The sequence below is a fragment of the Pygoscelis adeliae genome, unplaced genomic scaffold (genome assembly GCF_000699105.1).
Source record: "Pygoscelis adeliae isolate BGI_AS28 unplaced genomic scaffold, ASM69910v1 Scaffold190, whole genome shotgun sequence".
In the NCBI taxonomy this organism is placed as follows: Eukaryota; Metazoa; Chordata; class Aves; order Sphenisciformes; family Spheniscidae; genus Pygoscelis; species Pygoscelis adeliae.
In genome coordinates, this window is record NW_008823922.1 from 2,366,493 (window position 1) to 2,383,376 (window position 16,884).

The window sequence follows — 16,884 nt, forward strand, 5'->3', positions numbered from 1 at the left end:
GAAGCTTTTTAGCATGTGATCTGAGTGATGCAGACGGTGCATGCAGACTAGTCTGGGACAGATAAAAGAAAATACCTTTCCTCAGAGTATGTGGGAAGTTCATACCCACAGGAAGTCAGAAAATGAAATACTTGTGGACAGATTTTAAAGGATCATAAAGTTTTATGAGTTATAAAAGCTAGAGCTAGCTATAGCTAGAGCTATTGAGTTCAGCTCAAAACTAAAATCAAAATAGGAATTTGGCTTGGGTTATATTAGAAATTAGAACTCACGGTAGAATTACATTTTGGATCTAGGTACTCAGAGTTCAATGAACAGACTTGTGTTAAACAACATGTTTGATAAAAATTTAAGCTATGTGTGTCAAGAAATGAGTAAGTAAATAGCCATTCTCCAAAGCTTGAAGAAGCCACAGCACACAAGGAAGGATTCTTACCTTCTAACACCATCTACAAAGAATTACCAAGGTGGCAGTGAGTGATACATGTCATATTGCATTCAGGGCAAGAGAAATAGATCACTGAATAGATCCAGTGTGGGAAAATATTTTTTTCCACTGTCCTAGCTTTTCAGTCATGTATGTTGGGAAAAGCATTTATTTTACCTTTACATTGTGAAGCTAGTTTTGTTTCTGTGTGCTAGTGATAAAGTGCATGAGAAAGAATATGTATCTGAACTTGAGGAATAAATTGAACTGTGGAGTGTTGCCATATCTTGGCTTTTACTGGGTAAAACTAATCACAATCCTGTATATATTTCTCAAAACCCTAGCTTCATAAGAACCTCAGCTACAGTTTCCAGCCCTTCTGATATGAAAATCTTTAGAACATGATACAATGCACAATAAATGTTAGAAAAACAGAGAAAAATTCTTTTTCTAATCTTATGATTTTACAACAGTCATAGGCAGGAAAGGGCCGTTTGGTGATTTTTAACCTCTAGATAAGGCCTCACTGGAGAAGAATATTGTGAATCTGTGGAAATACTTCCTTAAATGCTAGGAAAAAAATTATCATATAATGAGTTTAGCAGTGGATATGTAGAGCTCATTTAGATATGGAAGGTAATTATCTGGCTCATACCCTGATTAAAAATGCTCAGTTACTGTCTGTTACTGTCTCCTTTCTGAGTATGATCTTCATGGCAATTCATCTATGTGTGTTACATTCAGAGTAAGATGAGGTGACTGTTAACACCTCGTATATAATACCTGTAACACCCTCTGCACAGCAAGTTGAAACTGAGGTAATTTGAGTAATGCTTTGTTATTTCAAGTTATATTAATTTCTATTCTAAAAACAGAAAGTGGCAGAGAAGAATACAGTGAAAAAGAAGGCCCTTCTAAAAAAATGGTTTTTTTTTTTAAGATTTGCTGTGATTTAAACAGCAGAATGAAATTACTTTCAGGAAATCCAGAAAATACGGATTTCTCTAATTTTTATGGTAAATAATTTAACCTTATTTCCACCATTATCCCATACCTGGTAAATAGTTTCATATAAATATAAGTGTCCATTATGTACTATGTACTGAAGGATTAAAAAAGAAAGTACCATGTATGCTCCATAAACATGCAACGTCATTCTTTTTTCTGGGATAGAAAGCTGCATGCTTAAAGCTACTGTACAGACAGACAGAAATAGAGATCCATCCTGACATATTCTTAGGGACATGGATTATTGTACTTTTTTTCCCAATTCCTGTCACAATGGATCCATTTTGTTACCCTGCTCCTTGGCTCCTGGGCATGCGCTCCTCCAGCACCCAGAGGGAGTAAAAGGAAGAAAGAAATAAGAAACAGAAAAGGGGACCCATCGAACAACCCAACCCCCTAGCCCAGCAGGCAAAATATCTAACCCTTCCATGTCTACACATTTTTACTTCATTGTTTTCGATCATACCTATGTTTTCTTTATTTTTATGCTTTGTTTCCGTCATAACAAAATTAGTTAGTCTATATTTTCCCTTTCAAGTTAATTGAAAGATGTTGGAACACACAAAAATTGCAAGTAACATTAAAATGTTAAGCACTCCGAAGTGGCAAACGTCAGAATTAAGATTATCTGTGCATCATCCCCCTCTTGGTCATATGCATTAATTACACAATCACAGCTCATAATGTTTTTATTTCAGACATCCCCTGCCTTAGTCAGTGCACAGAGCACATGGTGCTTAAGAATTAAGTTGGGGATTTATGAAGTACAGTATCTTGTCTATTGAATTGATTGTCTTAACGTACACTACAGTGTGTGCAATTATTCCTGTGGTAACGGCATTCAGAGACACTATCAGAGGTTGGAAGTAAAGGTAGGGTATGTGGTAGACATTAATGTAGCAAAAGAGATCCCCTTGCCCCAAAAACTTTCCAAGCTAGACAGACAGAAGAGCCATGGGTTAGAAAAGCAATAGAAATTTATTTGCTCAGGGTCCTGTCCACTGTATTGGCCACACGAGGAATTAATGCAGCTCTGGCAATAAATCCTGTAGCTCAAAAGTCAATTTCTGGACAAAGTGTGGATATGCTGGAGAGTTTGTTCCAGCTACCTCTGCGCTAGAGTGCTGGATTATTCTTTGCAGGAAGAAAGCAAGAAGAGCAATTCAAACTGGTGATAATGCCCTGGAGTTAGATCTGTGATGGATGTCACACATTGCCACAATATAGAACAGCCCCCTGAAATTAAGAAGATACAACAGATCTGAATCTCACTGCTTCTCTACCAACGACGCACACAGAATGTTGCTGTGGCACACTTGGAGCTTAATTACTTATTTATACATTACCAACAACAATTTCAACTATATCCTGGGCCTCTCCTTTGACAAGGGAAGTGGCAACATTTTTTAAACTAGGGTTTTTTACAGATGATAGCACAGCTTGGCTGCCAGAGATACTTGTGATTATAACAACAAGTTTTACAGCTTTTGCCATAGAGCAGTTCTTTCTCTAATGAACTCTTAGAACAATTTAATTGTTCCCTTTGATGGATTTACATTTGTACATTTACATACAGACACATACAAATCAACCATGGGATGAAATAGTACCTGAGTATATAGACGAGGCTATTCCTATGCGGACATGTTAAAGGAAGGAACTTCACAAAACTCCTTTATTACTACAACTGAATGACCCAGAAAGAGGACTGCACTAAACTTCGCTCATGTGAGTGGCGGGCTTCACTCATGACACTCACACATGACACCAACAGAGTGCACCCAGCCAGGATAGACCATCTTTAGAAACGCCTCCACATGTATTCATATGTAGGAACAAGTGACATTTTGAAAGCAATACAAAGACATGCTCTTCCCAGATTCCCTAGTCTATTCTTGCAGCTACCTCCAGCAAGCAGAATGGCTGGGGTAGCAACTCATTTCAGACTTAAAGCCAAGAATCTGTTGATGTATGTCTTTGGCATGTCATACTGGAGCTGTGAACATTGACGACTCACACGGGTACAGCCTGCAGCTGCATCCCGCATATTCTGATCCTCTTTCAAACTCTTAATATAATAGGGTCTCAAATACATTGTGAGCAGAAGAAAACAACCCCCCACATTCTATTTTGGTATGTTGAGCCTAAAGTCTATTGGCTGGGAGCTGTCATCAGACATGACCATATGTTACTCAATGGTATTACAAGTAAATCCTAATTGAGTGCAAATTATGAAGATTAAAGTCACCTCAGATTTAGCTGTATTATGTTGAGGCAAATGTATTTCAAAGTCCTGTCTAAAATGCTGGCAATTCTTAGCATAGAAATTAACAGGCTGTCATTACCTTGGATTTTATGAGCTGTTCTAAATGTCTGGAGTTCCTTGTTTGGAGCCCTTAGTCATACAATGTAAGAACAGTCCTTTGCAGCTCAGACTGAAAAACACCAAAGACAATGTATTGTCAACAACTTTTGAAAAAATATTAAATATTGATACAACTAAGTCACTGAAGAATCTCCTGGTATAAGCTTTTCATAAATAATGGTAAAAGACTGGACGACTGTTCTAATTGTGGTTAAAATCAAAGTTTTGCATTTAAGCAATCCACTGTCAGGATAAGCCAGGACCAGTTTATAACAGGCAATGCGTTACCTTTTGGAAATAATTAACTGTCAGAAAGATCTTCCTTGATGATTGAAGTTTATTACTGTTTCATAAGAGGGCTGTGAAATAGTAAGGAGCTGAACTTCATCTATTGGTGCACTTCGGATGATGCACTCCATTTTAATGAGATTAAGGGTTTAATGCAGATAAAAGATTTTTATCTGTTCAGTGCACCTGGATTCAACACAGGGATTTCAGTGTGATTCACAAACAGAGAGTCATTGGAGAGCTACATTCATCTTGACCGATAAGAGCTTCTGACTTCTTTCTTTCTTTTCTATTTCGTATAAGACAAAATGATCAGGACACATTTCTTCCTGTTTTCAGCAGTGATCATGTGCAGCATACCTGCTGAGGAAATAGTTCAGCCAACTCTAGTGCTGGACATGGCTAAAGTCCTTCTAGATAACTACTGCTATCCTGAAAACCTAGTGGGAATGCAAGAAGCCATTGAACAAGCAATCAAGAGCGGCGAGATCCTGGACATCTCAGATCCAAAAATGCTGGCCAGTGTCTTGACAGCTGGAGTGCAGGGTGCTCTGAATGACCCAAGACTGGTGATTTCCTATGAGCCATCACCGGATGCAGCTCCCAAACAAGAAGCTGAGGCTTCCCCTACTCATGAACAGCTCCTGAGTCTTATTGAGCATGTGGTCACATATGACAAGTTGGAGGGCAATGTTGGCTACCTGAGGATTGATTATATCATAGGACAGGAAGTTGTGCAGAAAGTTGGATCTTTTCTGGTGGACAAGGTGTGGAAGACACTGATAGAGACATCTGCCCTGGTGATAGATCTTCGTCACAGCACTGGGGGACAGATTTCTGGCCTCCCCTTCATCATCTCATACTTGCATGAAGCAGACAAGATGCTGCATGTTGAGACTGTATACAATCGGCCCTCCAACACCACCACAGAGATATGGACACTGCCAAAGGTGTTGGGAGTGAGGTACAGCAAAGGCAAGGATGTCATTGTTTTGATCAGCCGCCACACCACAGGAGTGGCTGAAGATGTGGCTTACATCCTCAAGCACATGAACAGGGCTATCACTGTCGGGGAGAAGACAGCTGGGGGCTCACTGGACATCCAGAAGCTGCGTATTGGCCCTTCCAATTTCTATATGATGGTTCCCGTGTCACGATCTGTGAGCCCCTTGAGTGGGGGTGGACAGAGCTGGGAGGTGAGTGGGGTGATGCCATGTGTGGCTACTGAAGCAGAGCAAGCCTTACAGAAATCCCTGGACATCCTGGCAGTGCGCAGAGCAGTGCCTGGCACCCTAAGCCACCTCACAAACATATTAAAGGACTATTATGGCTTAGTGGAGCGGGTGCCAGCACTGCTGCAGCACCTTGTCACCTCTGACTTCTCTTCTGTGCAGTCAGCAGAGGACTTAGCCACCAAACTCAACACTGAGATGCAGACCTTATCTGAAGACCCCCGCCTGTTGGTCCGAGTCATGATGCCAGGTGAAGCTGCTGCCCCTCCTGCTGAGAAGCCAATTGCAGTGGCAGCCAACTTACCTGACAATGAGCAACTGCTGCATGCCTTGGTGGATACTGTCTTCAAGGTGTCAGTGTTGCCAGGCAATGTTGGCTACATGCGCTTTGATGAGTTTGCAGATGCCTCTGTGCTTGCTAAGCTGGGACCTTACATTGTCCACAAAGTGTGGGAGCCCCTCCAAAATACAGAGAACTTGATCATGGACCTACGTTACAACCCTGGGGGCTCTTCCTCCTCTGGTGTGCCTGTGCTACTCTCCTATTTCCAAGATCCTGCTGCTGGCCCTGTCCATCTCTTCACAACCTATGACAGGCGCACCAACCACACACAGGAGCACAACAGCCAGGCAGAACTTCTGGGCCAGCCCTATGGGGCTCAGCGTGGCATCTATCTGCTCACTAGCCACCACACTGCTACAGCTGCTGAGGAGTTTGCTTACCTCATGCAGTCCCTGGGCCGTGCCACACTGATTGGTGAGATCACAGCAGGAAGCCTCTCACACACCCGTACCTTCCCTCTGCTGCAGCCTGAGCAGGGAATAACCCGTGGCCTAACTATCACAGTTCCTGTTATCACCTTCATTGACAACCATGGGGAAACCTGGATGGGCGGAGGAGTTGTGCCTGATGCCATAGTGTTGGCTGAGGATGCACTGGAGAAGGCTGAAGAGGTGCTAGCTTTCCACAAGAACATGGGAGTACTTTTGGAGGGTACCGGGCAACTCCTAGAGGCTCACTATGCCATCCCAGAAGTGGCTGGTAAGGCCAGTGCTATGCTCAGCACCAAACGGGCCCAAGGAGGTTATCGATCAGCTGTAGACTTTGAGACATTGGCTTCCCAGCTTACCAGTGACTTGCAGGAGGCCTCGGGGGACCATCGGCTTCATGTCTTCCACAGCCATGTGGAACCAACACCAGAAGAACAGCTTCCCAACATGATTCCCAGCCCTGAAGAGCTGAGCTACATCATTGAGGCACTCTTCAAAATTGAGGTATTGCCAGGCAACCTGGGCTACCTTCGCATTGATATGATGGCTGAGGCAGAAACAGTGAAGGCCATTGGGCCCCAGCTGGTGCAGATGGTATGGAACAAGCTGGTGGACACGGATGCCATGATTATTGACATGAGGTACAATACAGGTGGCTACTCCACTGCCATCCCAATACTTTGTTCCTACTTCTTCGAGCCTGAGCCTCGGCAACACCTCTACACTGTCTTCGATCGTAGTACCTCCCGCAGCACAGAGGTGTGGACCCTCCCCCAAGTCACCGGCAAGAGATACGGCTCCCTCAAGGACATCTACATCCTAACAAGCCATATGAGTGGCTCAGCAGCTGAAGCTTTCACTCGCTCTATGAAGGATCTACACCGGGCCACAGTTATTGGTGAGCCCACAGTAGGTGGTTCCCTCTCAGTGGGCATTTATCGTGTTGGTAACAGTTCCCTATATGCCTCCATCCCCAGCCAAGTGGTGCTCAGCCCAATCACTGGCAAAGTATGGAGTGTGTCCGGGGTGGAGCCACACATCACCATCCAGGCCAGTGAAGCCATGGCTGTAGCTCAGCACATTGCCAATCTGCGTGCCCAGGTGCCACAGACACTGCAAACTGTAGGCAAGCTTGTGGCAGATAATTATGCCTTTGTGGACATTGGGACTGTTATAGCATCCAACCTCACCGAGAACATCAACAAAGACAGTTATAAAAGGATTAATACAGAAGAGGAGCTGGCCAGGAAGGTGACTGCAAACTTGCAAGCTCTTTCTGATGATGAGCACCTGAAATTACTCTACCTCCCTGAAAACACCAAGGACAGCATCCCAGGGATCATTCCAAAACAGGTACAGTTCTCTTGTACCCAGCTATACTGATGCCAGTATAGAATGGGAGCACTGAGTCAGATATCTTATCTTGTTTCTAGCCCATATCATAAACCCACCAGGATTTATCTGTACCCAGAAGAAAAGCCAGTGCCTGACTGGGTTTTGGAGGCTGAGCTCTCTCTGACGCTAAGGCAAGTCAGGGTAGTAGCTTGTGGTAGTAGATGGTGGCTCTGGACGCATGCATTTTTGGAACAACCTTCAGGCTGTGAATCTCTTTCAGTTGCCATCTGCCACAAGCAAATATGCAGGGCTTCACGGTTAGAGGGAAGATATTTCATTGTCTCTGTGATCCCCTCTCTTTCACTGCTATGGCTTTTCAAGCTGTAATAAATTAATGCAGAAACCCACTGGTTACAAACTGAGTTTGTAATTTAAGAAAAATTTGGTTGGACCAGAGTAAATTCATACACCTACAAAACATGCAGCCACCTACTCTTTAATGGATTTTTCTATATAAAATTGCTGTACCTGACTTCTATTACACCAGAATAACAGTAGTGACAGTGGAAAGTTGCTCTGATTGTATCTCATGCTCAGCATCAGACAGTTTCCCAGTGACCTAAGAAATACTTTGGAAGAAGTATCTGGGCAGAAGTTAGGTGACCCCAGAGAGAAACTGATTTTTAGTAATCTACTTTTGCCCTTGCTGTGTGGTTTGCATAACAGTCTGTGCTTTGTTCTGAGTCTGGGTATTTATATATACACTGGTCTGCCTTGGCAATCTTTCTTATTCATTGTTGTGCTGGAGGGAGCTCCCAGGAGCACTTGTTAAAATTCCATCTTCAAATTAAAGGGAGGGTTAGGATAACCTGATCCCTTTCTTGGATGGAGTTAGCTCCTTTCTGGCTACTGCTCTAGCATGGCTATCAGAGACCTCTTTTCTCCAGGGACTCATAAAATTACTTTTTGAAGAGAATGCATTTGCCTTTGCAATGAACCAGAGTATACCAAGTGTCATGTAGCTATTAAATGTTTCCTGGGGGAGGAAATGTGTGGGCTTCCACCCTCTGAAGTTTTTGGCATGCATGATTTAAAGTGGGCATGACCTTTGTGGTATTATCTCCAACACTAAGGTCAAGGACAAAGTCTTGACCATTGCCAGGGGAGGGCATTTTTTTCAAGTTTGTTAACCAAGAGATGCCGGCCCCATTCTTGCCTCTAAGCTTAAAAGGAAATAATTAATTAAAGGATTTTTCTATTCCATCACTGTCTTTCCCTCCTACATTTGTTGGGTGTAAACTTCACTCTAAAGGTGTTTTTGACAGAGCTCCTGCTAAATTATTAGCAACATATCAGTAGTGATACATCATAATTTCTCCCCATTCTACAAAGTGGGCCCATCTTGCAAATTAGTCACTGTTTTCACTGAAGGCTGTTAATGGATATTGTTGGCTATTTTTACTTGTTCAAACCTTACTTATTTTATTCAGACCTTGAATGTTGAGAACAGGATGTACAGGACAAATATCTTACTTGTCACATGATGGAGAATTCCGATCCTGATAGAGCTAGTGAGGAAATGCCATTATACTAATTAACGCCTCTGTTTACCCCAGTTATTTGTCAAGCAAAATGATTGGAAGAGGTCAGGGATACATCCATAAGAAGGAAATCACATAAGTGTGAATGAAAATCAGGACAAATGTGAGATTTCTTCAAGGGGAAACAATGTATGAATAGCAGAGGAGAAGCATGGGTCTCTTATGAGGCTAAAATAGTTTTCAAAGGCATATGCATTCCCTCATAGTGCTTGAGGAAATTGGGAGGTAGAGAGGCAAGAGAGTGGTGTTAAGACATTTTAAGGCGAAACAAGGTGAGTGAACGAAGACACTGAAGTCACTGAAGTAAAGGCTTTTCTTTGCGATAGAGGTAAAAGAAAATTCACCTATTCCACAGAGCACTGGGCAGCAAGAGTACCTTCGTTTCCTGCCTTGCTTTTGCAGGGCCAAGAAGGATGCTTTCTGTGGAACATTTCAGGAATACCCCATACCAATACCCCAGAGAGCAAATGCCTTAAGATTACAGTGATGCTTACATGATGGCACTAACTGCATTTGTAATTTTTTTTTTTACCATCCTATACATGGCCATAGTGGCTGTGTTAATCTGTATTACATTCATTCCTCCAAAACCTAAGAGCTACTTCTTCTCTTGTGCTACCTACCTTCCAAGCCACCCTTTCCCTTGACAGTGGGATTTTCTTGATAATGACCTTGACAGTGAAGCAGATCCAACGCAATTAAATGAAAGTAATGATAAATAACTGCAGGAAAGATGGGATGGGACATAGGAGACAGGCAAGTGAAATGCATGTAGACCTTTGCATCTGCTACACTAGAATAGCTGCTGAAGCATAATACATGGTAGTGAATATGTCTCCTCTATGACAGCAGCAAGGTCAATGCTAGCCAGAGTTGTCTGCTGCATAAATGCCACTTTCCAAAGTCAGACTTCCCAGAGGCAAATGTTGTATATATTGTCTGTGATTCAGAAAATAACGTTTTGCTTATAAGGCAGAGCTCTGTAAACTTGCTGATGCACAGTTCAATAATCCCTAAGTCTTATTCTTCTGTTTGCCTCTATCTCCCTCCAGTCATACCTTCCTTTCCATACTGAAACCTTTGTGTTCATGACTATCTGAGTATTGTAGACTACCTAAGGAAGAACTGCTGCCTGATTTTGGCAAATGTGTTATGTCAATTTTAAGTGACAAGAGTCTCCCTGAATTACTCCTTTGGCCCCTCAATAATGCCCAAATACTTTTAATGCAGTCTTCACACCTAAGAGAATTTTTCTATTAATGTTTTAGATAAGCAGCTGAAAATCATGATCAGAATAAAAGGCAAAAACGAATCTTTTATAAAGAGAAATTGTTCCTGCATTTGAAATCCTCCTTTTCCCAGATAAATAATATGTATCTATAGCAGAGAATTGTACTTGCTGAAGGAGGCAATAGTTACAGATGTTTCACCAGAAAGGAGTATAGTTTGCTTATGTCCCTTCAATTAATGGGTGAAATCAAAATGCTCAGCCTCAAAGTGTCAAGATAGATAATCGAATTGCTACATCTATTGCTAACAGGTGGCAAAAAATTGTCATGGGCCCATATGATGCTGATTTATATCAACATCACCACAGTAAAGTCAGTGGAACTATACAAGTTTATGCAAGCCAAAAAAATGTCTCGTGTTTAACTCTCATTGACTCTTCACCTTTTGCAATTCATGCTTACTTCTTATATTTGGTGCAGAAAAGAATATGACACTTTGTTAATTACTTTTGTTCTTTTTCTAGTACGTTTCATCTTCTGATCCTGATACTCAAGCTCAGTGCAGCTACGTTTGCAGTTACAATCCCACCAAAGAGATCCGTTTGTGCTCATTTTTTTCCATTGTCATTAATGTTACAGTAGATTTGGCCATTAGTTTTAAGGATTTTCAGTGGGGTTTGGATGCAAATCAAAATTCAGCCATGAACTGTGTTTTCAAATTTTGTTTTCAAATGTAATTTTCCAGGGCATTGACTAGAAAATAACTGCTCACTGGCTTGCAATGAGTATGTTACAAGCTGTGTATTGTCAGAACAGGCTTACACACCGCTGTGCAGTGCCGCCCTTTGTGGGGTGAAAGTACAGCTTCTCACTCTGCCCTTCACTCCCTCAATGGGGACCGAGAACCTTAAATAATCTCTTTCAATCTTCTCCAGAGCACCATCCCAGAGGGTTTCAGCTTTTGCTTGTGGTAACCACCCCATCCTGGCTGTCTTGGTGCAATGGAGGGCAGGATTAGAATTCAAAGCTACAGTTCTGGAAAAACTGGAGAAATGATCTGTGAAAAGCAGGATGAGGTTAAATAAGAACACATGCAGGGTTCTTACACAGTTTCTGGGGCAATAGTAATTGACTGCACAAGTCTGGGAGGAAAAGAGCTTGTTTAGGGGGAGTCCTGTAAAAAAGTATATGGGTTCTTCAGAGTTCATAAGCTGAACACAAGTCAATAGAGTCAAGTTGTTGCAGTAAAAAATAATCATCATCAAACTGGAATGGATAAGGAGGAATATAATCAGTAAGACGTGAAGTCTTCTGCTACGTTCAGCTCTAAAGAAAATTCAACTAGAGTATACTGTGCGCAGTCTTGGGCTATGCTTTTCTGGAAAGATGTGGCTCAAGTGGGGAGACAGCAGAAAAGAGGAACAGGAGTAAAGAGAAGACTGAAAAAGAGTCATCTTGAAAAAGTTTTAAAGATTTGAGTTGTTTATTCCAGAGAAAAGAAAACTGAGAGGAGACATGAAAACAGTCTTCAGATATGTAAGAGGCTGTTTCAAATATGAAGAGAATAATCTGTTCCCTTGTCCATGGTAAATAGGCCAAGAAGTAATGCACTTAAACTGTAGAAAGTAGTGAACTTAGACTGTTTACACTAGATGTTAAAAACATCTTTGTAATAGTAAGGCTAATGACATACTAGACTGGATTGCCTGGAAATCACCCAGTGATAGGGGTGTTTTTAAGAGCAAGTGAGAATCGGCTGTCAGGGATATAGCTGATCCCGCTCAGTCCTTGAGCTGGGGGACCTACTGGGATGGACGGCTCCATTCCATCCTGTGAGGATACACAAGGAACCCAAATGTTATTCTAAGAAAGAAAGGCGCAAGCCCGCCACCCAGCCCCCAAGATCTCATGGTTCTTAAACAAATCTCAGGATTTGCAATGGCACAAGGGTGTTGGCTGATAATACTTTAACAGCTGGCAGTTAAAAGCACCTTAATGGAAATCAGAGTTACATTACAATGGTCAGCACAAAATTAGCTATGAAAATACAGTTTCCATTTAAATAGACAAAACTTAGGGGAGAGGTGAAAGGGGAGAAAAGAGGGAAGAGAGGCACAGTTGGAAAAGTAGTTTGCCCATGGTTGGGGGTATGTGTCAGTAGCAGAATCAAGGATTGATTCTGCTGGGACTCCATGCATGAGTCCCAGGGCAGCACTCTAGGTCCTATTTTGTATCAATCACATCACTTGTTCCAGTTAGGCCACTCACTTGTGGAAGGAAACTGCAGAATAGGGCTGGAGACCCTATATAGTTAACAAAAAACAATTCTTCCTTGGCTTAAGTGGTATTAGCTTGGAGGTCCTTTAGTCTAGCCACATTGCTTATAGTGTTCTTACTAAGGCACCTGAGGGTTTATATTTAACATCAAGTCATTTGTATGTAAACATTGCCTGTCTGAGCAGCAGGATCTTACTTTCAGCTGCATCCTGTCCCAGCTTGTCCTTGGCCTCCAAACAGAGTCCTGCCTTCCAAAGGAGAGCGCGGTGTTGCTCTCTGAAGCTAGACTTACCTCCTCAGTTACCAGCAGCACATGGCCCATGTGCCGGTGTCATGAACCTGCAGTTTTCCAGGACAGTAACTCGCTACTGTCAGTCCCAGCCTCCTCCCCTCTTTTGCTTAAAAATTAGGAGGCTTTCCCCACCCCACCCCCAAAATTACATTCTGAGTGCTTTTCATCTGACTTCTGGTCTTAGAGCCTTTAGAATAGATACATTTTCATACCTTTTCCCGCAGCCATGAGGATGAAGAAGACTTTCTTTGAGATCCTTGCATATTCATTTTACCCCATGAGACCTGAGGCTTTAACAGCAACCTGCGCACCTTGAAATCTGTAATGAATTTCGAGTTAGCAACACTGCTAGTTCCCAGTGAATAAAGATGTGATGCAGCACAGTAAAAGAACAAGTAGAAAAAAAATTTACCAGACATAGACAGAGAGGTTATTCTTAATCAACAAGCTTATGGGTATGCATCTAGCAACTATTGTTGGAGACAGAGCTAAGAAATTTGTGTGTTCAGTTAAAATATCACTAGTAAGTGGCTGGGAGTAACATCAATTTTATTTGTAGATGTTACCAATGAATGATGATTTTTTTCTCCTGGGGGGACCAGTACCTCTGAACTAGATATAAGCTCTGTCAGAACAATGCAATGCATGCTGGATATATTCTTCAAAACTGTGATTTGTTAATCAAAGTACAGTGGGCAGATCAAGTAGCATTGCTGTCACTGGGAAGTGGATTGGAAATGACAAACTCAGTAGTGCTGGACTGATATGTTTACAGTCCAGCTACAGTGGTTATTTTCACAAGCTACAGTGAGAAAGAAGGGTACAGAAAAGGACTCAGTAAAGTTTGCTCTCACCATCAGATCAACAACTATTGGCCAACAGGGCTTTTAAATTAATGTTTGAAATTCTGGCAATTTTGGCATACAGAAGGCACTGAATGATGAAGAAGCCCAGGGCAGCCGGAAGCGTGATATGGTGGGTAATTTTCCCCCAGGAAAAGGTAAAGTGCTTGAGCTGTGTCAAATACAGCTGCGTTCACACACCTTGGAAACCCTCTTTCTGCTGTGGCAGACCTGCTTTTGGCAGGAGCACAACCCCAGGCCAGAGCACTACATGTAGGGCAGGAGATTGCCTGACTCCTCTACAGTTGCAGAAAGCCCAAATGCCTCCCAAATTCTGCGGCATATTGCAGGTTGGGGGAGCACCTTTTAGCACATGGCTCACTGCTGACATGACTGAGCTATGGCAGAGGGCAACTGATTAAAAAGCAAGTATAAAATCATTTTCACAGCACCCCTGAGGAGGAAAGGCCAAATTGCTGAAGGTCACGTAAGTCATATGTATCCCAAAGCCTTATCTCCTTAAGCTGAAGGAAAGTCTTCCATTTTCAGACACATGCATGCAAAACAGGAGCTTGGCAATAGGAGCAGGCTGTGTCTCAATGCGTGTAGGGGTTACTAGGGTAACTTTATTAGTTGGCTACACATTGCTGTTTAAAAAATATCTGCTGTTTAATAACATATGCTAAACAAAATGAAATTAATCACAGGCTAACATGTGAGACTTCAGGCACATGGCCACCATATAAGAGATTTAACACGTCTACCTCATGAGTATCCTAGCACATGCCCAACACATCAGGTTCCTCACTATCATAGGGACTGGCTCATTAAAAGGGGCTGAGGCCAATCTCACCTGTAGCCAGGAGCTGTTTGTCAGCTGAGACCAATCAAGAGATTATAAAAGTCCAAAGTGCCTTATTTAGAAAGAACTGGTAAACGAAACAAGTGGGCTTGGGTGGCAGGCCTGGGATAGTGGACTATGCTGTAGCCTGGGGGTTGGTTCTTGTAGCCTTCTCAGCCTCTTTGGTCCAAGGAAATTCCTGTATTTTTGAAAAATAAACTGAGCCCTGACAAATAGGTGCCTGATCCAGATTCTGGGCATGCTATTGATGCACCCTATACTGGGCAAACAACGCAGCAGCCAATGCTAACCTATGTTTAATATGCAAAAATCTTATTCATTATGCTCTTCAAACTTGGTCATGTTCCTCACATATGTCCCACCTGGACTAAACTTGACCCATGTAATTCTTTTTAAATCTTGTGCCAAGCTATCACTGCCAGCAAATGATTTGTTTTGTTTTTCCAAACTCTTTCAGATCCCTTCCCCAGAAGTATTTGAAGATCTGATTAAATTTTCATTCCACACAAATGTATTTGAAAACAACATTGGCTATCTGAGATTCGATATGTTTGGAGACTGTGAACTTCTAACCCAGGTGTCCGACGTACTGGTAGAGCATGTTTGGAAGAAAATTGTTCACACAGATGCATTAATCATAGACATGAGGTAAACCTTTGAATGGCAAATAACCAAAGCTCTTTCAAAACAGCATTTTATTTGTAACAGTGAATTAGCTTTACATGGGTTACTGTCCTGTTTACAGGCTAACATCGCTGGGATTAAATGAGAAAAGGAAAACAGCCAAGGAAAACAATAACAGTCTGGAAGTATATCTCAAGATAAATTGTACCATCACTTGAGATGTTTAGAACTAAATAGGCAAATTTAGGGAATATGTTGCAGAATGCAATCCTGGATGTCACATCTGTTTCCTTTCTCTGATTTCTTTCTAATCTAACACTGCATGTGCCTTGTATTAATTTTATATATATATATATATATGTATGTATGCCTTACATAAATCTTTTACTGTAGGCAGTGGTCAAGTGATTGAACAGTCAAAAAACCAGACCAGGCATAAGGCTGTGTTACAACATCTAGTTTGCCATATCTGCAGTACTAAATTATCCAGGGCAATCAGCCGGGTACAGAATGACCCTTGTGCACAGAGCACAAAGGTGGCTTAAAGGTACTGTAGCACTCCTAGACCCTGGTGCAGCAAGTTACAGCATCATATGCCTGCTCTCAACTTAGGATTCTGTTGGACACTCCAGTGTGTCAACAATGCTCCAAATCTTATGAGGCAGAAGATGGCATCTATTTGTTGTCAGCTATCAAAACAGATGAATATCACAAATATACATTTCCCATACAATATTTAGGTAAGTCATTCCCTTGTTTTTGTCCAGAGTTAATGTTTGTGAGCCCAGAATATTACAAATATCAACTAAAGAAAAGAAGGCCTTTGTAAGAACTCATTTTTAATGCTAGAAACATTTACATCCATTGCCATCATGGAGCTCTCGGTATTTGGTCATCTTCTTGATATTCTTCTGGGACTTGCAGGAAAAGATGACCATGGTGATAAGCAGAGAGAGAGACCTCACTATGTGAGCACAGAGGAGGCAGGGCAGCAACCAACAAAACACACCCAAGACTGAATTCAAATTCAGCAAAGGCATCACCATCTTCCAATAGACTTGAGATAGGACTGGGACTTTCCTCCTTCTCGCCCCAGTTTTCTCCCAAGCTAAAACTCCTATCAGGACCAGGGGCAATAAAACAGCAAAGATGAAATCATGTCCCAGGTACCAAATGGTCTCATCATAGTTCTCTTCCTGGGTTGCTTTGGTTTTTTTATATTTAATGTATTTCCAGCCCTTTGAGTGCACACAAAAGACCCAGTCTCTGAAGGCATATAAAAGAGAACCCCAAACATTTCACCTTTTGAAATTCTCCCTAACCCAATCTTATGATTTTAAGGCAAGGCTGATAATTTCAATTTTGCATGGGATTAACCATAATGAATAATGTTTCTCATCTTACAAGTTTCCCTCCCTGAAACAGCTGGACCACGTATGAACTTCATATTTTGATAATTTCAATTTTGCATGGGATTAACCATAATGCATAATGTCTCTCACCTTAATAGTTCCCCTTCGTGGAACAGCTGTGAACTTCATATTTTTAACCTTCACAGCATTGAGAAGACACAGTGATAAACTAAACAGCTTCCCTAATGTCACACAAGAAGTCTGTAATGAAGGAAGTACTTGCTTCCAAAAGTTAAGCTAAAACTCTAGCAACTGCCCAGTCATTATCACTGATTAAAGTATCTGCAGTCTCACTGTCTGCAAGAGAGTCCTCGGAAGA

The 16,884-nt window shown here is 41.9% G+C and overlaps 1 protein-coding gene across 1 annotated transcript in view; it reads left to right on the top strand.

Annotated features, from left to right (window-relative positions):
• Positions 1 to 4,435: 4,435 nt before the first annotated feature.
• RBP3 (retinol binding protein 3, interstitial) overlaps positions 4,436 to 16,884 on the top strand; it is a 15,903-nt gene continuing 3,454 nt past the window's right edge. The window contains exons 1-2 of the mRNA XM_009320319.1: positions 4,436 to 7,444; positions 14,987 to 15,177. Of these exons, the coding sequence (XP_009318594.1) occupies positions 4,436 to 7,444; positions 14,987 to 15,177 (3,200 nt within the window). The remainder of the gene's footprint in view (positions 7,445 to 14,986; positions 15,178 to 16,884) is intronic.